The sequence below is a fragment of the Drosophila willistoni genome (genome assembly GCF_018902025.1).
Source record: "Drosophila willistoni isolate 14030-0811.24 chromosome 2R unlocalized genomic scaffold, UCI_dwil_1.1 Seg167, whole genome shotgun sequence".
NCBI lineage: Eukaryota > Metazoa > Arthropoda > Insecta > Diptera > Drosophilidae > Drosophila > Drosophila willistoni.
The window spans coordinates 22,561,215-22,583,290 of record NW_025814050.1 but is presented as its reverse complement, the minus strand read 5'-3'; the positions used below and the strand labels follow the sequence as shown (position 1 = coordinate 22,583,290).

The 22,076-nt window shown below is 38.0% G+C and overlaps 7 protein-coding genes across 7 annotated transcripts; 4 read left to right on the top strand and 3 right to left on the bottom strand.

Annotated features, from left to right (window-relative positions):
* Window positions 1-3,195: 3,195 nt before the first annotated feature.
* On the bottom strand, window positions 3,196-4,394 carry LOC6642705 (60S ribosomal protein L13). Its single transcript, XM_002065652.4, has 4 exons — window positions 4,338-4,394; window positions 3,837-4,098; window positions 3,460-3,765; window positions 3,196-3,392 (listed from the first exon to the last, which is right to left on the bottom strand). Exons 2-4 carry the CDS (start codon window positions 4,077-4,079, stop codon window positions 3,288-3,290), a joined length of 654 nt encoding a protein of 217 aa, XP_002065688.1. The 5' UTR covers window positions 4,080-4,098; window positions 4,338-4,394; the 3' UTR covers window positions 3,196-3,287.
* Window positions 4,395-4,860: 466 nt separating this feature from the next.
* Window positions 4,861-7,828, top strand: LOC6642704. The gene is made up of 4 exons (XM_002065651.4): window positions 4,861-6,405; window positions 6,466-6,752; window positions 6,811-7,234; window positions 7,311-7,828. Exons 1-4 carry the CDS (start codon window positions 5,217-5,219, stop codon window positions 7,631-7,633), a joined length of 2,223 nt encoding a protein of 740 aa, XP_002065687.1. The 5' UTR covers window positions 4,861-5,216; the 3' UTR covers window positions 7,634-7,828.
* Window positions 7,829-8,575: 747 nt separating this feature from the next.
* On the top strand, window positions 8,576-11,244 carry LOC6642703 (transmembrane protein 184C). The gene is made up of 5 exons (XM_047010443.1): window positions 8,576-9,235; window positions 9,326-9,603; window positions 9,674-9,880; window positions 9,943-10,039; window positions 10,109-11,244. Exons 1-5 carry the CDS (start codon window positions 8,936-8,938, stop codon window positions 10,868-10,870), a joined length of 1,644 nt encoding a protein of 547 aa, XP_046866399.1. The 5' UTR covers window positions 8,576-8,935; the 3' UTR covers window positions 10,871-11,244.
* Window positions 11,245-12,631: 1,387 nt separating this feature from the next.
* On the bottom strand, window positions 12,632-16,232 carry LOC6642702. The gene is made up of 4 exons (XM_047010441.1): window positions 15,551-16,232; window positions 14,545-15,488; window positions 14,319-14,490; window positions 12,632-13,302 (listed from the first exon to the last, which is right to left on the bottom strand). The coding sequence occupies exons 1-4, from the start codon at window positions 15,896-15,898 to the stop codon at window positions 13,132-13,134; spliced, it is 1,635 nt and encodes a 544-aa protein (XP_046866397.1). The 5' UTR covers window positions 15,899-16,232; the 3' UTR covers window positions 12,632-13,131.
* Window positions 16,233-16,544: 312 nt separating this feature from the next.
* Window positions 16,545-17,450, top strand: LOC26529940 (DNA-binding protein RFXANK). Its single transcript, XM_015176338.3, has one exon. It carries the CDS (start codon window positions 16,603-16,605, stop codon window positions 17,320-17,322), a length of 720 nt encoding a protein of 239 aa, XP_015031824.3. The 5' UTR covers window positions 16,545-16,602; the 3' UTR covers window positions 17,323-17,450.
* Window positions 17,451-17,454: 4 nt separating this feature from the next.
* On the bottom strand, window positions 17,455-19,205 carry LOC26530229 (zinc finger CCCH-type with G patch domain-containing protein). The gene is made up of 3 exons (XM_047010442.1): window positions 19,126-19,205; window positions 18,137-19,069; window positions 17,455-18,078 (listed from the first exon to the last, which is right to left on the bottom strand). The coding sequence occupies exons 1-3, from the start codon at window positions 19,144-19,146 to the stop codon at window positions 17,470-17,472; spliced, it is 1,563 nt and encodes a 520-aa protein (XP_046866398.1). The 5' UTR covers window positions 19,147-19,205; the 3' UTR covers window positions 17,455-17,469.
* Window positions 19,206-19,309: 104 nt separating this feature from the next.
* LOC6642701 (methyltransferase-like protein 17, mitochondrial) lies at window positions 19,310-21,035 on the top strand. Its single transcript, XM_002065648.3, has 3 exons — window positions 19,310-20,385; window positions 20,442-20,737; window positions 20,801-21,035. Exons 1-3 carry the CDS (start codon window positions 19,375-19,377, stop codon window positions 20,919-20,921), a joined length of 1,428 nt encoding a protein of 475 aa, XP_002065684.2. The 5' UTR covers window positions 19,310-19,374; the 3' UTR covers window positions 20,922-21,035.
* The last annotated feature ends 1,041 nt before the right edge of the window (window positions 21,036-22,076 follow it).

The window sequence follows — 22,076 nt, the reverse complement described above, 5'->3', positions numbered from 1 at the left end:
TTCTATATCACTTTTTTTGGTAACATGTGCGCCTTCAGCAAATCAAATGCAGATTTTTTTCTATTACTTTGCGGTTCATTTGAATAGAGGTGAATAGATATACAGGAGCGGATTAGCAATCAAACAGAGTTAACAAACGATGCTGTTTTAAATTGATAAAAAAAAAGAAATAATAAAAGGTTATCTTGTAGAATTGTAGTTAATTACAAAAAAGAAAAATCATAACAAAAAATGTTTTATTTAGAAATCTAGAATTAAGAAATATGGAATATGGAAAAATTTTTGAGTGTAGAGAACCCTAACCCTTATCCCGACTGCTTCTAGTAAGTCCAGGGCTATTCTCAATATTAAATCAGCTTACTTTCTTTCTTTATTTAAGAAACTTCTTAAATAAATGTAACGATTCGAAGAATAAGTGAACCTAGTTAGTTGAGCGGTATTGTACGACATTTGTAAAACATTTGAAAAAGGGAATTGAGCTTAGACCTCTAATCTAATGATTAGCTACTACTATATATGTACTATATTTTAAATATTTATATATCATTTTCTATATTATTATTTAAATGGGTCTTTTCGTATGTCGGAATCAATTTAGCTCTCTTAATTTGCTTATATGTACATATTTTTGGTTGATGACTTCAAAGCGAATATTAATGATATTTTGTTGTACAAAGGGCGTTTCACCTCTTATTCCAGCCCTGCACACATAAAGTGAGAGTTAGGTCATGCGGGTGAATATTATTTCTACACTTACACCTTAAATTCCATTTAAATTTTTTGTACTCTTTTTAAAATAAAATCAGTTTGCTATAAAATCCAAGTGCTATCAAAACATAATTGATGAGGGGTGCGGGGGAAGTGAGAAGCCATCCAGTAGCCAACAACAAGCCCAAAGCCATTCCCGAGTCGGTGGTTTAATCTGCATATGGTTAGGCTGATGGAAACGATGCAAATCGATGGCTCTTCATCTGCATTTGTATATGCATTTACATGCGTCTCAGTCGTCTGCGCCATAAACGCAATCAGTGCTTAATGATCCGTACAGCAATTGGATTAGTCCTTCGTGCCCTTGCCTTGCAGGCAAATATGCAGACAGCAGCAGCAGCGGCAGGACTTTCCCCTGCTCCGACCCCTGCCTGTAGTCTCTACTTATTTTGTGATTTACATTTGAAGGATCTAAGGCTTAAGCTACTGTCCTATCGATAAAAAACATATGTAAATTCTTTATGAATTTCCCATTGTTAATTGGGTTAAGTCTTCTTGTGGCCTCACTAAACTGAGTTTAAGTAACTAAATGGAATTTGTAATATGTGATGACTTTATTGAATTGACATAAAATAATTGACAAATGTTGATTTTATGCAGGTATTGCATTAGGTTACAGAAAACTACTAGTTTAAAGTTTTATTACGACGAGCTGCATTATCTAACGATGAAAATATAGTTGAAGACATTTAACGTGAAATCAATAACTAGTGGAAATAGTTTTGAATCAAAAATGTGTATTTGTCCTTTTAAATTCGCTTCATTTAAAAATGTAATTTGAGATTATTATTTTAATTAAATCGCAAAATACTGAAAATATTCTTTATTCGAATAGCGAATTTATCTTGACTACCAACAGAAGTTTTAAACACGTTATAAGAATAATAAATTAATCTTCCTGTTGTCAGTTTCTTCTTTTATGTCCTTTCCATTGTCACTGCGAAATTGTTAAAAACCAAAAGACGATGACATTGCCCAAAATGTCAACCATTGCCAGCTCCAGCTGTATAAAATAGAAAACCCGAAACAAAACACCCACACACACTCAGACACACACACACACACAATACAAGTTGAAATGATGTAACCTTCGTGTAAGGATACAAACAGAAATCTTTGTATTGACATCCGTGTGCTAGATACAAAAGGATATCATAATAAATAGCAAATACAATGCACAGCTGTCATTCTAGCCTGAAATAACCCGATATCCTAGAGGAGAAGAGAGAATTTGTTTAGCCCACATTGGCAAAAAGTTTATAAAATCTGTATTTAACTGAGTTTCCATTCATTGATGGGAAATTGTTGAGCAATCTTGTAGGCTCAGTATTTTTGCTGGTTTAATTTAAGTAAATTTGGTAAATTATGATGTTTCCACAAGGACACACACAGATCCATAGTTTGAAAGATACAAAAAACATTTTGTGGATTTTTGAATGCTCTATTCTTTCAATTTTTCTCTCAATAGAAAAATCTAGGTAGCGAAATATTTGATATGATAAATAAGAAACTAGTCTGGTTTATTTGTCCCAACTAGATTAGATACGGAAATACAAAAAAATTGTTACATTTGTGTAAAATGTAACCATTATCTGGTTTCAATTATTTTTAACAAAAAAATTCCAAAACATGTATTTACTATTATTATTATTTACTTACCATTGTTTCACTCACCAGGCAAAAACATTTTCAATTATAAAAAAAAAATAAAAATCCTGAACATCCTTTATAAATTGGCTTTCGCTTGTGGGGGAATATTGATAAATTCCTATACTAAAACTTAATGCACATGAGTCGACATTTATGGATCAGATAACCTAAGAATATTTTTTAGATCCGTCCATGTCTCTTTTTATCTTTCTGTCACAACAGATTTACGGCAAATATTTTATATATATCTTTAAGCCAACGCAACTGAGTTTAATCTTCATTTTTACGTCCGACACACTGATTTTCTGCATGGGCTAAATGACTAGTATGTTCTATATATCTAACAAGATTCAAAGATTATTAAGGCGAATATATAATATATAATTCAAGTCATCCTACTTCAATTTTGATGAAATATTAATTGAACAACGTGTTATGATCATGTGCTTTTGTTTGAGAATTCTATTGCCAATGTGTTCTAAGCACATAGCCAACTAAAAGTATTCACTCAGAGAAATGAGAATTCTTTAAATGTTTGCAAGAACCAAAGATTAAAACAGTTAACACAAATATTCAAAATAAATTAACAACACATTTTGTCACTATCATTTTGGCATTTGAATAAATTATGTTGTAAAAACTTGAAACATTACACATTCTGATGTCACATCCAATCAGTTCTGATAACGATTCACTATATTAAATCAATTATGAATACCACCAAAAAAGCCATTGTGGTTGATTATGACCAGGAAATGATTGGGAACAATAATGATCTTCCATGTCTATGAAAAAACTAAAACTTTATTCTGGTTGTTGATGTTGTTATTGTAGACAGAATTATCAGGTCTTGATGGAGATGGAGCTGTTTACTTCTTGGCCTTCTTGGCATCAGCCTTGGCTCCCTCCTCGCTCTCAGCAGCTTCCTTGGCCTTCTTAGCACGAATGCCAACCAGACGAGCATCAGTACGAGCCTGGTAAATAAGACGATAAACAGAATTAGAATCGCTTTCAATAAACTGAAATTTTATGTGGACATACCTTGCGCAGAGTAGCGAATGCCTTGAACTTCTTCTCATCCTGAGTGACTTCACGGAACTCAACAACAGGTGTTTCGTTCTTAATGGGCATAACTGGTCCCTTGAACTGGGTGGCCAATTTGCATTCTTCAACAGAAGATTCACCCTTGCGGACCTTCTTTTCGTTGATGGGGAACAGAATCAATTTGCTTCTGTATTCCTTAAGGCGCTGAATGTTGCGTTGACGCGACTCGAGCGACTTGTTCTTGCGACGACGATCGACAGAGATGCCAATAGTCTTGGCGAAGCCATAGCTGATACCAGCACCCTGTGGAAAAGGAAAACAACAAAATAGATTAATTATTTTGTTTCCTTTAAGCAGAGATGGAATTCTCTAACCTTCAGCTCCTCAACAGTGAAACCACGGCCGGCACGCAATTTGGTGTGATAACGAATGGTGGGGCAACGAACCACTGGGCGCAGGGGACCGCTGGCTGGGCGGGGGAACACAGCCTTAGCCTTGGTGACGCGGGTCTGATGGCGGCGCAGTTTACGGGCCGGCTGGTTGAACCAGGTCTTCACATGGCGCTGCCACCATTTGTGGTAGTGCTGGTTTGGAATCATATTGTTACCCTTACCCATCTTGGCGGTATAAGATTGGCTATAGATAAAAAACGTACAAACATATGGACACACATTAGTATACAAATCTAACCAAGCAAGCGCCCCACGTGGCCGGGGCAAAGTTTTTAAGTGTTTCTCAGGCAATATCTAAACATTTTTAACTGTTTTTTATGGCTTAAACCTCGCCAGCCGTCTTTGCTGGTTATTTGCCATCATAAGTCAACTAGAATTTCATTTTTTTTCATTTATTTTTATGCCCGACAAAATTTAACGCACCTTTATTTCCCAACAACGAATCAAAAAGGAAATGAAATTAGGGTTGAGTCGCGATATCGTATCGATATATCAACATATCGATATTTCTAAAACTATCGAATATCCAAAACAGAGTTGCCAAGTAAACTTTTTTTAATCAAAAATTTAAATAAAATAGGCGTTATGCTAAATTAGTTAAGTTATGTGAAAGTGAATCGCAAACTTATAATATATCCATAACAACTCAAATTCCAATTTGGTACCTAGTACACTTAATTCACTGGGAATTTTTACTTTAAACGGCCGGGTAATTCGCTCTTTATATCATCCCCCTATTCTTTGTTCTGACTAAACCCGCCCCTATTTAGGTACGTCCTAAGGGTGCGAGTAATAGTGCTAAGGGTGCGAGTAATAGTGCTAAGGGTGCGAGTAATAGTTCTAAGGGTGCGAGTAACGTCGATACACATAATTTCCCATGTGACGTTTTTCTCGCTACAAAATTTCCCCAGCTATCGATTGATGATGCAATCAGTGTTGAAAAGGGAAAATTTACATTTCTTGACAATTACACATTTTCGCTTTGTGTGGCAGTCACAAAAAAGATCATCGCAATTAAATTGAGAGAACTTAACTAAATCGCAAATTAACTAAATCCACTTTGAACAATTTTTGTAGTGTTGCATTTAATGACGAGTCGCGAGAGCCTTATCGATTGAGCATTTGGACAGCTTTATCGATTGACCCTAACTGTACTTTTTCTGATAAAAAAAAAAGAAAACTATTGACTATTGGTTTGTGACTATCTATAATCGAGAAATTGCGCGCTTATTTTTCTTAAGCGAATTCCGTTATCACAATAATTGGTAACTGGTTATTGGTAATTGGAATAAATTGTTAAACATGAACGTGGAAGTGGCCGAATCTCCGATAGTGGCAGACATCAAATATGAAGATGTGTCCCAGTTAAATTTCTCCAAACTGTACTCGCCGAAAATGAAGAGCGTCTATTGGCGCTATTTTGGTTTCCCCTCGAACGACAACGATGAGGTGATCACGAAGCAAAATGTTGTGTGCATTAAATGCCACAAGGTATTGACGAACCATGGCAATACGACCAACTTGCGCGCCCATTTGCAGCATAGGCATAAGGATCTATTCAAGGCCCTATGCCAGGAGAACGACATCCATGTGCCGCCACGCAAGACGCCGCGTAATGTCCAGCATCCACCGCTGACTAAGCGAAATGTGAGCTCACGGCGGGTTAAGCTGGAGCAGCTTAACAGCCGCAATTATGAAAATGCCAGTGATGAGGATATTGATGAGGCAGCCATGGCCGCAGCGGCAATGCAAGCTGAAGAAGATGGCAGTTCGGGTCAGGCGATGTTGTACGAGACCCTAGTCCCAATGACCTATGACGACGGCGAGGCTGATGCCGATCAATTGGTGGAGGAGGAAGACGAAAGGCGATCGATTGCCTATGAGCCCAGAGAGATTAAGTATTCTTCTTCTGTGCGTAAACGTAAGGGTCCAGCTCCAGCTGCGGCCATGCACTATGCGCGTCCCATAAAGAACGAAACTAGCGGAGGAAGCAGCAACAGTACCGGCGGTGGAGGCTATCATACTATTGCCAATCTGGCTGAGGCCCTAACTGACATTGTAATCAAAGATCTACGGAATATCGAGTCTTTGTATGATTTAGGTTTCAGTGAGTTTATACGCTCGGCCATGGGAAATCCAACAATGGCTTTGCCCGATCCTCAGAAGATCGAATCACAGATCAGTGAAATGCACGCTTCAAAATTCTTGGAAATTGGCGATCATGTACGTGATTTTAGTACGGAGAAACCCTTCTCATTGGCATTCGAATTGTGGGTGAATGTGGAACAGCGTCGTTTCCTAAGCATCTATCATCATTATCTTAGCGAGGAGGCTCAAGCTGTACGCAGTGCGCTCTATTGTACCTTGGAGTACATTGATTATTTGGTTTTCGACGATGTCTTGGCCGATTTCTATTTGCCAAATTGCACTTTGGCCATTGTCAATTACGAGGATGACGAGGATCTACTCCATAACTTCCTTAAAGAGAAAAGTAAGTCGCTAATAAAGTCTTGTGAACGAGAATTTTTCATAAATTCAACTATTTTGTTAGATATTCCTATTGTACTCTGCTATGTCTCGGTGATTGACAAGTGTCTGCGACGGGTCTTCGATTTAGAAGAAGTGTCCTCACTATTGGAACAGGTCAAGGACATTATACAACGTCATTCAGCAGAAATCAGCTCAAAGGTATCCGAATTGCCTTCGTACAATGAACATTTCCCATGGACACTTTATGAGATGTTGAAATTCTTTGCCGAATCAATTTCATGGTCCGAGGACATGGACCAATTGGTATTGTCGGCGAAGTGCGTCACAGAGGCACTCAGTGCCGTCGTGGTAAGTGACAAAGGCACTGACAAAAGATTGAATCCATCATAAGATTTGTTTCTTTTAGATTGCATTAGATACATTGCGCGGCGAAGATATACCACTCTGTAGTATGCTGTCACCAATCACATCGAAAATATTGATTAAAAAATTGGGCATTGCCGAGCATGATGATCCCCTGATAATGAATATTAAACGCACAATTGCCAGTGTCTTGCAAACTCACATCATTTCCAATGACAATTTAACCAGTGCCGCATTGCTCGATCCGCGATTCCATCGCTTGACGACCATTGATAATTTGGATAGACTTGTGCGATCGCTAACACAGAAATATAACAAAACCTTTGGCAGTCTCTCAGGTGTCGGTGGCTCTAGCGAACCAACTGAAGTGGCAGCTACCACATCGGTAAACACCACGCCCACAGTGTCCATCAAAGCGGAGCCAAAGAGTGGTGGAGGCTCTGGTGGTAACATCAGTAAAAAGTCAAGTACGTAAACAGAATAACAATATCAAAGTTTATTCGATTTAAATTAATTGGTTTTGTTTTTGTTTCAATCTTTTAGAATTGGAACTTCTATTTGACATTGCGGAAATACCGAATACACCCAAACGAGATGCTGATAGCACTGTGGAAACTGATTTGAAACGTTATCGAAATGAAGTTATTGTGCAGCTGGACGAATCCCCCATTGAATGGTGGTCCAAAATGGGTCATATCTATGGAACACTGCGTGATTTGGCTGCCCTATATCATGGAGTTCCCGGTGTGGTTACACTCAATTTCAAGAAAACTCTTCGAGACCAGATTTATGATTATAATAAGCGGTTTATGCTAACTGGAAGCCAAATTGACGCGATACTATTCTTGAATCATCACAATAATTAATCGTATGAAACGACCTGCATTCATTGGGCAATAATTTGTATATGTTTTCTTGTAACTTTTAACGCAATTATGTTTTAACCTAAGCCACAATCTTCTTTAAACACCTAATATATATATATTTATATATATATATTACACACATATATAACATTAAAGTATAAATAAACCTAAATTTTATCTCATTATTGTCTGAAATTCTATAAGAGGTTTAATCTAAGTGTGAAATCAGAACAGAAGTGTCAAGATCAGGACAAATATCTGCCAAAAAATTGTAGATTTATTATCGTTTAGAACCTAAACGATTATTCGAAATTCAACCAACCAAATTGTTATAATCCTGGCAAACGGACCCAATTAGACTTAAGAAGTTATATCAACATTTTAAACTTTAATCATCAAATTTTATTCTAAATGTAAGCAGTGTCAATAATGAATGAATAATGGTAATGAATTTGTAATTTGCACTTTATATGACTAATTATGATTAAAACGTCAAGCTATATTATTGTTTCATAACATAACAAACAATAAAAAAAATCTTCTAAAATCATTTCAGTTTTCACTATAAGAACTAAAAAAAATGAGACAATAAGCAACGAAATATAACAGTTATAAATATGTTTTACCCGTCTCTCTTCAAGGATCAATTTAGAGAAGTGTAATGCCGGGAATATGACACTTATGGGCGATCATGTTGTTTCTAGTTAACGTTCTGCTCAGTGTTTTTTCTCTAGTACAATTATATGTGGTTGCCCAAAGTCGTTTTTGATTCGCGAGTCCCCTTTTATATGACATACTCTCATAAATTTACTACAAAACAAAAAAAGATAAAAATAAATATGTAAATCTATACTTTGAAGTGCAGTGTCACTTGCATGTAATGCATTAAAGCACTATTTGTTTCACGGATAACTAATGCCACTATTTTCAGATGTTACAGCGCCCCATATTATCGGATAAGTCGGTTAGGCCGTATTGAAATTGCAACACAAAATTCATAAATTCAATTTGATTTTTCTCGTTCCGAGAGAACAAAAAATTTCAGTTAAAATGACTATAAAAAGTTTACGATTTTCGATTAGAGCTAATGTCGTGTAAATCAATACTAAAAACGAGAAGAAAGCGAAACAGAAGGAAAAAAAACACAGATACGGGGGCGGCGCAATAACAACAACAATAACAGGAAATTTGTTGCTTTGTTGTGTGGGTTGTTGTAGTTAGTTGACAACGAAAGCAAAAAAATTGTTGTATACAGCGGCAAAAATAAAAGTGACCTGGGTGCTCTCTGGTGGAGATTAGAAAATGTGCCGCCTGGATATACACCGCTTCTGTGGGGAATGGCGTCTATGGATACGTCCATTGTTAATTCTTACATATGTGATTTTTGCAATTATTGTTGTGCCTCTGCTTATTGTGAACTCTGTGAAGGATGGCTTTCAACGTAAAGATCAATTGATATTGATTGGCGGGCTGTTTGTGCTTGCCGCTGTGCCCATATCCATTTGGCACATCATTCAACACGTCATCCATTTCACAAGGCCTATACTGCAAAAGCATATAATACGTATACTATGGATGGTTCCGATTTATGCTACGAATGCGGTAAGTGGGTCAACCAACTTGACAGCGACTGCGATTTGGAAATCTGAGACACATTTGACACAATCGAAATCTAATCTTCTTATTTTACAGTGGATTGGTTTGTTTTTTCCCAAACACTCAATCTATGCGGATTCGTTGCGTGAATGCTATGAAGCCTATGTGATATATAATTTTATGGTATATCTGTTAAATTATCTCAATTTGAATATGGATTTGGAGGCAACAATGGAATTCAGGCCACAGGTGCCACATTTCTTTCCCCTGTGCTGTCTCCGTCCGTGGATAATGGGTCGGGAATTTATTCATAACTGCAAGCATGGCATTTTGCAATATACGGTGGTTCGACCCATAACCACCTTTATATCCGTGTAAGTATGACTGATTGGGATACGCTTAGGACTGATTCTAATTCTAATTAGTTTTGTTGTACACCTGCAGCATTTGTGAGCTATGCGGAGTCTATGGTGAGGGTGAATTTGCTGGAAATGTTGCATTCCCTTACATTATTGTCATCAATAATATTTCACAATTTGTGGCCATGTATTGCCTGGTTCTGTTCTATCGTGCCAATCGTGACGATCTGCGGCCCATGAAGCCTTTTCCCAAATTTCTTTGCATCAAGGCTGTTGTGTTCTTCTCCTTTTTGTAAGGATTTGTGGCTTAAGATTCCATTAAATTCCATTTAATCTGATCGTTTTTGCTTCTAGCCAAGGCGTAATACTCAATATGCTGGTCTACTATGGCATTATCAAGGATATCTTTGGTAGCGAGGTGGTTAATGCCGATTTGGCATCCATACTTCAGGTGAGGATCAGAAATTTACTTTCAGAATTATGGAGAGTTTTAATCATTAATATTTCTTATTGTTTGTAGAACTTTCTCATTTGCATTGAGATGTTTATAGCTGCTGTGGCACATATCTACAGTTTTCCCCATCATCCGTTTCACATTAATTCACCACAGTATTGGAACAATACCAATCATAGCTGGTGGGGCGCCTTTTTATCAATGATGGACATCTCTGATATGCAAGAGGATGTCACCGAGCATTTGGGTGTTGTCAGTAGCTCAATAACTCGCCGATTTCAGGGACGTAACACCTATCAGCCACTGGCCAGAGGACCTCGACGCTCGAGTAGTGAATCGGAGTACTTAATTAGAAACCGACAGGATCAGCTGATGCAAAGCGGTGGTGGTAGCACATCGACACAGTCTTCAGGTAACATGTATGGGGCTACATCGAATCGTTTGATTGTGCCCGTCAATGTTGGCAAGCTGAGCACTCTCACCGAATCCCATCAACAACAAATTCATGATTCACCAACTCAATCTCAATTTCGCTTTCCCTTAGCAGCAGGCGCCGAATCTTCTGGGGCTGGTGATAGCCATAGCCATAGCAACAACTACCAACAACAACAATTGCACTTACCCATCGCGACTTCGCCACTATCGACGTCACGTCAACGTGATATACATCTCCGAGAGCGGGAGCGGGAACGGGAAAGAGACAGGGGCAATCAGCCACAGAATTTCTTGAGAATGCCACCAGCAGTAGGGGCTACCTCAGCGGCAGCACCAATACCCGAGTCCAATGATGACTATGCTCTGCTATTGGGTGCTGGAGCGGGTAGATGACAACGTTACCATTATCATAATCAACATCAGCACACGATTGATGATGCTTTCGAGGATGTTGTAGATGTAGAGATTAGTCAGAGTGCCTCGCTATCTGTTTCATTTGGGGTATCGAGTAGTTTAAAGTTTAGCGCCACGTGCAGCAATCAAACTGCATCCGAGTGGTCAAACTCAACGGGCGATGAAGAAGATGAGGACGAAAACGACGAGAATGGCGACGATAATGATGATGATAATGAACAGCAACCGATTTTAGTTGTGGCCTCCACCACACGTCGTCGTCGTGACAGAGAATACATCACCTAGACGAACGCAAATAAGTCATATGCATATTATTTTCCTTGTTTCTTCAATTTAATATTTATACATATTTATGCTATTATCAAAAGTCCTTTTCTTTTTATAGTCTTTGATTTTTAGCAATTTCTTATTGTGCAAAGCAAAAATTTGCCCATTGCTCCTTTGCAGAGGAAAATTCATTTTAAATTAAAAATCTAAAGAAATACTCGAAGAAGAGGAGAACCCCCATTAGATGGGGGCTATTGTGGCCTTAGTTTTCAATGCGAAACCAACATCATAATCATACAAAAAAAACGTATATAAATATATATAGCCTTAGATGTATAAAAATTATAATTTTTTTCGTAATTCCAAAGAATCTTCATAATTATTTGTGCTTCTTACAAACAACAAACAATTGGTGTTTTCACCTAAAAATGGATCCTTTGCAGCTCCAAATTAAAATAATTTAAAGGCCCAGCAAATTTACTTTTAATAAGGTTTCTTTACATGATTAAACCCTATTAGAATTCCATTGTTACTCTCATTTTGGTTCCAGTCTCATTGCGGTCAAATGTGTTATTATTATTATTTAGCGATCTTCGAAATTTGATACATACGTACGTACATATATGTAAAAAATTAGTTCTCGAACTTTTTCCATTTGACCGTTTGTAATTGTAGTTGATACCTTGATTAGGCTAGCTATGCATATTAGATGAAATGATATTTATATAGAATGAGAATTTTGTGACTGCCGGTCGATAAAAAGGGCGTAACTAATATAAAATATTTAGAAAGAAGCATTGTAATAGTAATACATACATACATATATAATTGTCGATAATATAATTATGCAAAACAAAATTTATAATTGCCTTTTTTTGTTTATTTACTTTTACTAATCATTTGTATTTATTGTCTTAATGTTCACCTACATATATTCTTTATAAATTTGTTTTTGCACGCTTTAGCAGTTTACTAATATTTGTTTTATATTTAAGCTGGTTAGTTTATTCGATTCATGTTATTTTCAATGGGATTATTAATGCAAACTTAAAAGTCAATTTCCAAAGTACTAATTGGTATAATAAGACTCTTTTATTTTCTATATCCTGCTTAAGATATACATATAAAAAACCAAAGATATGAAGCTGTTTGTACAGCATTTTCCAGTAAAATATCATTGATTCCATTCAAATCGTCTAAAAATAATGTTACACCTAAGGATGACATACTATTTTCTTACAAATTATAGTCACTCTGGTCTCTTTTCATGTATTAAACTAATTGCCAACATTTCATGACCTTCGTAGCCCGCAATCTGTGAATATTTTATCATGCACACTCTATAAGATAAAATTGAAGAGGCGTGACTGAACTTTTATAATGAAACTTTATTTTTGTTGGCCAACTGATAAGGACAAAGTTCTTACTAAAATTAAATGATGATTATGCCAAAATCAAAATGAATAGTAGAAATTTTTACTTTATAACATTTTCTTTATTATTATTGGATTTTGTTTTTAAAATTGTAGTTTAAGCATTAATATTTTATTTGTCGTTTCGTAATACTTGCATTATTTTAAACTTTCAACAGTAAGAGACAACGGAAAATTACAAAATTGGTGATTTCATGTGGGGTTTTTGTTTTTAGTACGGACAATTGAGAAATAATATAACATAAACGAAAATACAAGCTACAAAAACACATACAAAATATCAATCAAATCAAATACGAATACGCTGATAAAGAATGAAAACAATTAAACCGAAAACTCAAATCAATCAACATTAATTACGTACACGAAAGAAAGAAAAGAGAATAAGTAAAGTAAAAGAAAGAAAAAACAAATTCAGTCCAGTGATCACTTCTCGAGCTGCGATGATATCAACGTGTTTTTCCCATTATGAAGGCACTCCGATTGCATTTTTTTTTTGAAACACACAGCTGCAGACATTGGGTTTTTTTTTTTTTAAGTTTAATTATTGTAATTTTGCCTGCCACCCAACTCGAGTAGATAGCGATCCGGATGATCCATCCAATCGGCGGCTGTTAGCTTGACTGTACGTTGACGTTCCGCCTCCTTGATTTGCCATTTCTTAATATCCAATTGCACTTCACGTGATGATTTGTCACCGCATCCCCACACCTGAAGGAGAAACGAAGAGGTGAACAACAGTTTAAAGAAATGGAAATGGCATTGTGTGGCTTTTTGTTGTTGGTAAATTTGTTGCTCTTGACTATGGAGAATTGTAGACTTAATTCGAATAAACGCAAACAAAAAATGTGTTGTTTTAACTGCTTAGACTGGTATTATACATATATATATATATATACAGATATATAACATGCGATATATGTATGTCTATTAATTTACATAAAATATACAAAATATATATATATATACTCTGTTATATAAGACCTATTAAACATGATTACCAATAAAGATGATAGATCAATCTCTTTTCCAATTTTACCAAAATCAAGTTTAAGATTCTGTAATTTTAATGTCGTCATCATCTTGGTTGAAATGTGTGCTCTCAATTAGCACAATCATAAATTGTGTCAATCATAAAGTTAAAGGTTGTGTAACCCAAAATCGTTTTACAGAGCAAGGCAAGTAAAAACTATTAACTTTCTTTGATTTATATACATAAATGAAGCAACGTTACAATGTTGCATAATTCCATTGGGAAACAAATATTCAATTTTATAACCAAGACCAAATGAAGTTTGGTATGCATATTTGAATGGCAGTTTTTCAATTAATGAGTAATAACTTCTAAATTAAGTTAATTAAATATAATTTTTAATAGATTACTAGCTGCCAGACTCAGCTCTGGCATTGAATATATTCAAAATCGAATTCCTAGTGAGATCTTTCCAATTAGCTTTCTTTATAGCGGAAGAGCGTTTTCGATTGTTATATATCTATTTTCCTTTTGCCAACATACAACTAGGAAAATTGGTATATACATACATAGGTAAATCATATTTTCTTAACAGGGAATGACTTTTTAATTGTGAATAATTATCAGATTGGGTAATACAAATTTTTAGACTTGTTGCTGGCAGTTTATGCTTTATTTTTAGCTTACAATTAATCTCCAAGTTAAGTATTTTGCTCTAGTTCTTATCTTGTGGTAAATTTCATCATTAACATACCTCAATGGACATGAGTCCAGCGGCTAGACCCTTGCAATCAACATTCTCAAAATGTTCATCAACTGCTATGATAGGCTTGCGGGGATCGGCACCGGCACGCAATCCCTTGGGATAACCACGTATGCTGGTATTAAGGTACAAAATGTTGGGCTTCTTTTCGAGTATCACAAATCTGCAGGAAATATTTATGTAAATTTTGTTCTAAAAGTGTTTAATGTCCACTTACTTGGGCAAGAGTTGAATGACACAGCTACCCTCACTGCCAACAAACAGATGGGTCTCCTTCCATTCACTTGGCGCCGCAATGCAATAGGTCTGTTCGTCTTTTGTATGCAGAAGGACTAGTGTTGGTCCACGATAGCCAAGAACATGATGCAAAAAACGATTAGCACCAACACCATGCTCATTGGAGTCGTATAACAGGGTCCAGTGTGATGGCATCATTGAGAGTTTCTCTTTGAAAATTTGAACGGCTGTCGACGCACTATTTGACGATGCTGTCGATGGTGGCGGGGCAATTGTCTGTGGTTTCGAATACAATGGTGGCAATGCTCCAGCCAATAACCAAGCCTGGGAGAGTGGCATCAGCGATTCTATTGCACCACCACCACCGCCACCGCCACCACCACCAGCACTGCTATGATCTGTGGTGTCTGTGAAAGGATTACGTTGCTCCAGCACTGGCGTCTGCAGCTCAATGCCGCAGGATTGTGACTGTTGTTCCAGGCCGCGATAGGCCGTCGATAATGTATGTACACAATACTTGTGCACAAGGAGAACCAATCTGATGAGGTTCTGCTCAAACCAGCGACACACATAGCCCAAACTGAGGCTATCGTGGCAAAGGAATATCGATTTGGTGACCGAACCAAAGGTCCGATTAATGGCCGAACACAACACAGCATTGCCCGAGTGTTGCATGGCAATTGTATAGCATATATGCAGAAGACGTGTCACTCCTGTCTTGTCTATGAAATCGGGATTATCCTCTTGGGCATACATTTTGATATACAACTCCAAGGTTTTAGCATCATCCATAATACCGAGAAAACGTTCACACTGCTGACGAAAGGCCACAGTTCCCAAATGTTTTGTGGTGGCCTTGGATAGCGAGTGCATCAAGTTGAAGAGTCGTTGACCCAAATCCGTATACTGGGGAAAAACTTGTGTCTGGAAGTAGAGGAAAATAATATCAGCATGATAATAATAATGAAACTGTCAACAATTCTCACCACAAAAACATCTGCCACAATACCATTAATGTTATACTTGGCCATTGACTGATCCCTTAAGATTTCGGCCAACTTCTCCACGGGAACGAGCTGAGTTAAGTATTTCTCAGTTACATCCGCACCCGAAGCCGATCTGGTCATTGTTTGCACTTGCTGCTGCACCTTGAGGCTGTTATTACTTCCACTCCCGCTGACGCTCCCTGTACCAGTTGTTGTGAGCGAAGAATGGGATTGGCTAGTGCTATTGTTGGATTTGTGCAGTTGATGGTGATGTTTATGTTTCCCCCCATCTAACGGCGGTTCACTGCCATCTCCTTCGCCTGCTTTCGAACTGGTGTTGTTGCCCATAGTCCTATAGTATAGAAACTTTCGTTGTTTTGTTGTTGTTGCTGCTGCCGCCGTGTGAGTCAAACTTCGACGCAATTGAGTTGCAAAAAAAACACTTCTCCTTTTCGCGTCCTCACCCCGCTACGAACAGTAAAAAAAGTAAAGGGCACGCAGGCAGGTTTGCAATTCGATTTATTCAATGAGCAACAGGTGCGGGTTAAATTCGCGGGTTGAATTTTGTTTGTTCTAACTGCGACACAATTCAAACCTGTTATGAAACACTGCACACAAATACACCGTTAATAAATATATATTTACATAATAAGACGGGCAAATCAACGTTCAAAACCAGAAAATCAAACAAAACAAAATAAATAAAAAACAATTGAAAATGATTCTATCGATACACTTGGTCCATCACTAAAAGTGTTTACACGAAGTTAATGGACGATCATGATCAACAATAATTAAATGTTGAATATATGCATGTTAATATTAGTAAACAAATCGTTTGTATGGAAATTAGTTGAGATTCAATTGGCATAAGTGTATATTTAGCTAAAATTAATTTAACTATTTATAATTTAGAATATATTAATTTTTATTTTCTGCATATTGTTGTTCGCAAAGTTCGGACACAATATTCGCTTTTCGCGAATTCTTTTACTCCATGGTCTTAAGCACATATTCCTTGGACGATTTGTAGGCGACTGCGACAACTTTCAATGGTAATGGTGACACCTAACACATTGCCTCCAAACACAAATTCAGATGACGATGGATCCTCGCCAGCTTCTGTGCGTGCTGCACCCACATCCACTTTATTGTTGGATGCCAAGCGAAAGAGCGCTTTTCTGCCGTATCGACCACAGTCTACGGTCTTGACTAATCTTCAACGGGGTAACACAGAGGCTACATTCTGTCCGGTGGAGGTGACACTATCGTTTCACGAACGAGCCGGTCAGGGTGAGATTACAGAGGATCAAGTAAAGACCGAGCTGGGAAGACATCAGAATATTGACTTTAAAGATGCCCACGATTTCACACCTCTCCACTGGGCCGCTTCATATGGTCAGCTGAATTCCGTTCAGCTGTTGGTGTCTGCTGGTGCCAAAGTAAATAGTTTAGCCCCAGATTTGATTAGTCCTCTTCTGTTGGCAGCTGCCGGTGGACACAACGAGATTGTGCGCTTTCTTCTGGAGCGCGGTGCTCATTCCAATCATATGGATATTGTGGGAAATACGGCATTGATGTATGCCGCGGCCGGCAATCATCCCCATACATGCAACGAGCTGCTCGCCAGAGACTTGGATTTTAGTGCCACCAACGAGAATGGAGAGACAGCCTATGCCTTGGCCGTGGAACATGGTGCACATCTGGCTCAGGCTTTGTTGGAGCAGTATATGACTGCCATATTGACAGCAGGAACTTTTGGAGGCATTTAATTTAGTTGTGTAAATAATATTTTTGTTAATTAGTATTTAATGCTTGCCCTGAAAACGGCATTAGTTTAAGTTTCTGTGTCTGCATCACTTCTCTTTACCCATTTTTAATCTATTTTTATTGAACTTTTATACTTATAAAACATATTTTTAAAATTCAAACATTTTATTCTTGCTTTTTCTAGTCTGTTGCTCCTTACTTAGACTTCGCTCTTGGGCCTGCAACGATGTGAGTTCGTCCTGTTGGCTTTGTAGTTGGGCCTGCAACCGTTTCTGGAGCTGCTTATCGTTTGAATTCCTGTCTAGTGATTGCTTCACTTTCGCTATGTCGCGTTGTTTGCGTCGAATGTCATCGGCCAGACGCACTGATTCCACATTCAGTGTCTTGGTGGAGTGTTCTTGGAGGTCATTGGTCCTTGATTTCTTGGTTTCAGGCTCTTTTGAGTCGCCACCAGTATTGGGGGCAGCACCGAGGACACTCCCGTTTAAAAAAGAGAAGACATCAGTGCGCTGCGCATCACGAGCGTAGGCTTTCTCATTGACCGCCTGTTGTCGTCGCTGGGCACGTTTTAATTTACGCTCCACACTGAAGTAATCCTTATCGCCATTGGCTGCCTCACGCAGTTCCATACAGGCATCGAGAGATCGTCCCTGAGGTAGAATTTGAGCACTTACTGGCGTTACAATACCACGACCATCAGAGCCAAGTCCAGTGCCATGAATGTAACCCATTTTTTCCATTAATTTTGAACCGATACCCTAAAAGAAGTGAATTTTTTGATTAAATAACTTTCAAGTGCTTAGATAGAATTCTTACTTTTGTGTATTCCTCCCAAGCGCCCAACCGTTCAGTTGATTTAATTGTGAATAAACTTAGTTCCACTAGACGTGCTTGTCTAGCTGCTTCCATATCATCGACTTCCTCCGAATCACTTTCATTGTATTCGCTGTCATCGTCTGCGCTACTCAATTCTTCGTCTTCGTTATCCGCTGTAGTTAGAGGAAACACATCCTCGAACTTAAAATCTCTTTCACGTTCTTTATGCTCCTGTCCATCGAGACGCACAAGACAGTTTTGCTCCACAAAATTCACACATAAGACTCGTCCACGGTGCCACAGTCGATCCTGTAACTTGGCCAAAACAGGACAATTGCGTGCCAATTTATGAAAATCCGGAGGCTGGTACTCTCTAATCGATGACCCGGGAACTAAAGCGCCGTGAGAGAATCGACAACGTATTTCATCAAATCGACATTCCCCCTCCAGATAAAAGGTACAAGGCAGCATCTCACGATGGGTAGGATTTGTGTACAGGACTCGCAATCTAACATCCAAAACTCCGTTACTATTTACAATCACTTCATCATCAACTGCACAAATTAATGCATTATAATAACTTATAGCACCCCAACTGTGCTCATGTGGTGCCGAACATTTCTCGCCCACCATTCCTTGGTATTTGGTACGCAAGTCTTCCAATTGTTTCTCCTCATCGGCATTTGCAGAATGTGGCGACTGTTCTAAATCGTTTAATTTATTCTTAAAACGTGCCAGTTCATCTTCCAAACTCTTGTTGTCGGCTTCGCTTGGTTGCTGAGCTTCAACCTCGTTTTCCTTAGTCTCATTTTCGACGTCAGTGTCCTTTGTCAGCGCCAAGAGCTCCAGTAAACTGCATTTTAGGGATAATAGCTCATCTCTTTGTGAGTCGTCTGTATCTGGGGCATTCAGTGCCTGTTCCACCACAAGCAACTGCAATGATGAAATTATATTAAAGTTAATTCAATAACAATGGGCCAAACACTCACCTGAGCCTCATATTCATTCATGTTTTAAATAAAAACTATTTGTTTATATTTTCATTTGACGAGGGATGGCAAAACTAGCTAAACTAGTTAATCAGAAATTAATGTCGGAACTACTAGTTCAGTACAATCGCATCAGTCAGCTGTTGCTAGTAAAGGTATTTTCCAGCACTGAAATCAACAACAACAACCGGCCTGTTGCGTGTGTAAATAATTTATAATTTCAATTTACGTTAATAATAACTGAAAACAATGCAGTTCACAAGAAGTAATCCAGCCAAACAGATTCCACTTCGATTTTATCGTTATACAAGCAAAATTGCCGTCGATGTGGAGCCGTCACTTCTCGCAGATTTAGAGCAAGCAAATATTAAGCCCAGGAAACATCCTGGAATCATTAAGCCAAATCATGTAGAGCTCTCATCCCAATTGACTGGCACCCTAAAGCGTATTGTCGGGGATCATCCAGTGAAAAAAGTAGAAAGGGACAGTATATTATTGAATCGTTATATTCAGTCCCGTCATCCGCCTCCGACCCAAACCGAAATCGAGAATAAACGGCAATTGATAATCGAGGAGGTTAACGCCAAGATGCCTCTAGAGCGTTTGGCCACGCTTAGCGAGGAGGAACAATCCCGTTGGCAACGCAAAAGAGAGCTAGAGATTAATAAACGTTTGGGTCAGCGTACCTATGCCTGGAAAAGGATTGATTATGGTGCCTACGAAGCCATTGTCTATGCAATTGGTCGCGGTGCCCAGGAGTATGCCGTCCTTAGACGCATTCTCGTTGAACTACAGCAAAGAGATCCAGCGTTTCAGCCGCGGAGTTTCTTTGATTTCGGCTCTGGCATCGGAACTGGCATGTGGGCAGCCAGTGAGCTGTGGCGCGACAGTATCTTTGAATACTATAACGTGGACAGATCTAGAGAGATGAATGATATTTCAGAATTGATTCTACGAGAGGGTCACGAAAATAAACAAGTTGCATTGCGTAATGTATTCTACAGACAATTTTTACCCGCCATCGACACAAAATACGATTTGGTTATTTTGTCCCACACACTCTTTGAGTTGGGTGATCGGAACCAGCGGGAGGAGGTGCTGCTTAACTTGTGGCGGAAATGCGATGGTTATATGGTTATAGCAGAGGAAGGTACTCGACGAGGTAGCGAATTGGTCAATGAAGCTAGAAGATTTCTATTAAAAATTAATAAAGGCAAACAGAAACCGGATGAAAAGCTTGAGGGTCATACGGTGGCGCCGGTAAGTAAAAGAGAATTAATTTACTAATTGATTAATTATGATTGTCAATATTTCAGTGTCCACATGATTTGCGATGTCCACGTTTAAGCGATTTGGCTGATCGAACGCCGTGTAATTTTCAAATCTCATATACTCCATTACGTTTAACCAGTGATGCGGCGCCCGATCGCAAGATTTCACTCTATAGCTATGCAATTTTAAAAAAGGGTCCAGCTCCCACAGAGGACGCCTCACGTCAATGGCCTCGCATAGTGAGGCCGACATTGGTGCGATCAAAACATGCCATTTGCCGGCTTTGCACAGAGGCTGGTAAACTGCAGGAGGTCATCTTTACAAAGGCCAAACATGGCAAGTAAGTACCAATCCTTGCGAATGCGTTTTCCTAAATAATTGTTGGTTTATTTTTATAACCTAGACACGCTTATGGTTGTGCCAAAGTTAGTCGCTGGGGCGATCGTCTACCCATGATGCTGGGAGAACCACAACAAAAATCCTCGGATACATCTTCATCTACGGAGCAATCCGATTTGGCATAAACTAAGCTATTGTTATGTTTTGTATACTTTTAAGACAAATTAATTAGGGGCTGCTGCTGCACCCTGTTAAAAGTTAATCGGCATTAAAAACTGCTAACCAATTAGTCGATTTAATTATGTGCAAACAAATCGTTGCGGGTGGAACTGAAATTAATTAAATTGTTGCATTTAAATTAGCCTATACACCTAGATACATACATTCAAACTATCCTCATCATGCTCATTGATAGTAAATTTTCACTAACGTTCGTTTAGCACATTCGCCCCCAACCCTCATCCTCACCCTCACCTAATGACAACAATGGGGGTAAGACAAAAGGCAGATGCGGCTGGGTTGGTCGCGGTTTTTTTGGTTCAATTTTGTAAGTATTATGTCACAGATAGATAGATACCTCATATGGCCTCTACATAACGGTTATGTTTAGAAAACAGGCAGCCTTGTCAGCACGTCCAGCGTTAATGTCCTTTCACTCTTCGAAGAAGAATTTTTTTTTTGGGGTTTTTCCAAGTTTATCATTAGTAATGTCATAATTCGGCAATGAGAACTTTGAAAAACAGTACAAATTTTGAAAACGTGTATTACGTGTTGATTGCTGATGATACATAAAAATGATCAGGGATAAATTAGATCCATAATAAACGTAATTTGCGAATGTTCATACATACTAGATACAATTTTTGAGTCTGTATTCTAAATTTGAATGGGTTTCGGGAAAAACTGTCAGATATTAGGGTCAATTAAGTAATAAAACCAGATTTGCAAAAGTAATGAAATGAAAGAAAATGTAACATAACTATTTATGCATCTAGGTCCATTGTTCAAAAAAGGAGTCTAAAAAAAGGATGCGGGTTTTTTAATGGCATTCATCAAGTTTCTGTATTTTATATTCAAATATGTATAGATTGAAAAATATCAAGAAAATGTGTTATTAAAAGATAAAAAACTTAAAATTTGTACGAAATACTTTGGATAGTACAGCTCAACAAATACGACAAAAACAAATAGTTAGACTGGTGTAACTGCTACATATATTATTATTAAGATTGAGAAGAAGTTTAACAAACACTAGTTGTCCGTAAATTTCTCTGTCAAAATGTTCTTTATAAATTAAGGAAAAAAACAATTTAAGACCTTTATAAAATTCTTGAATTCTG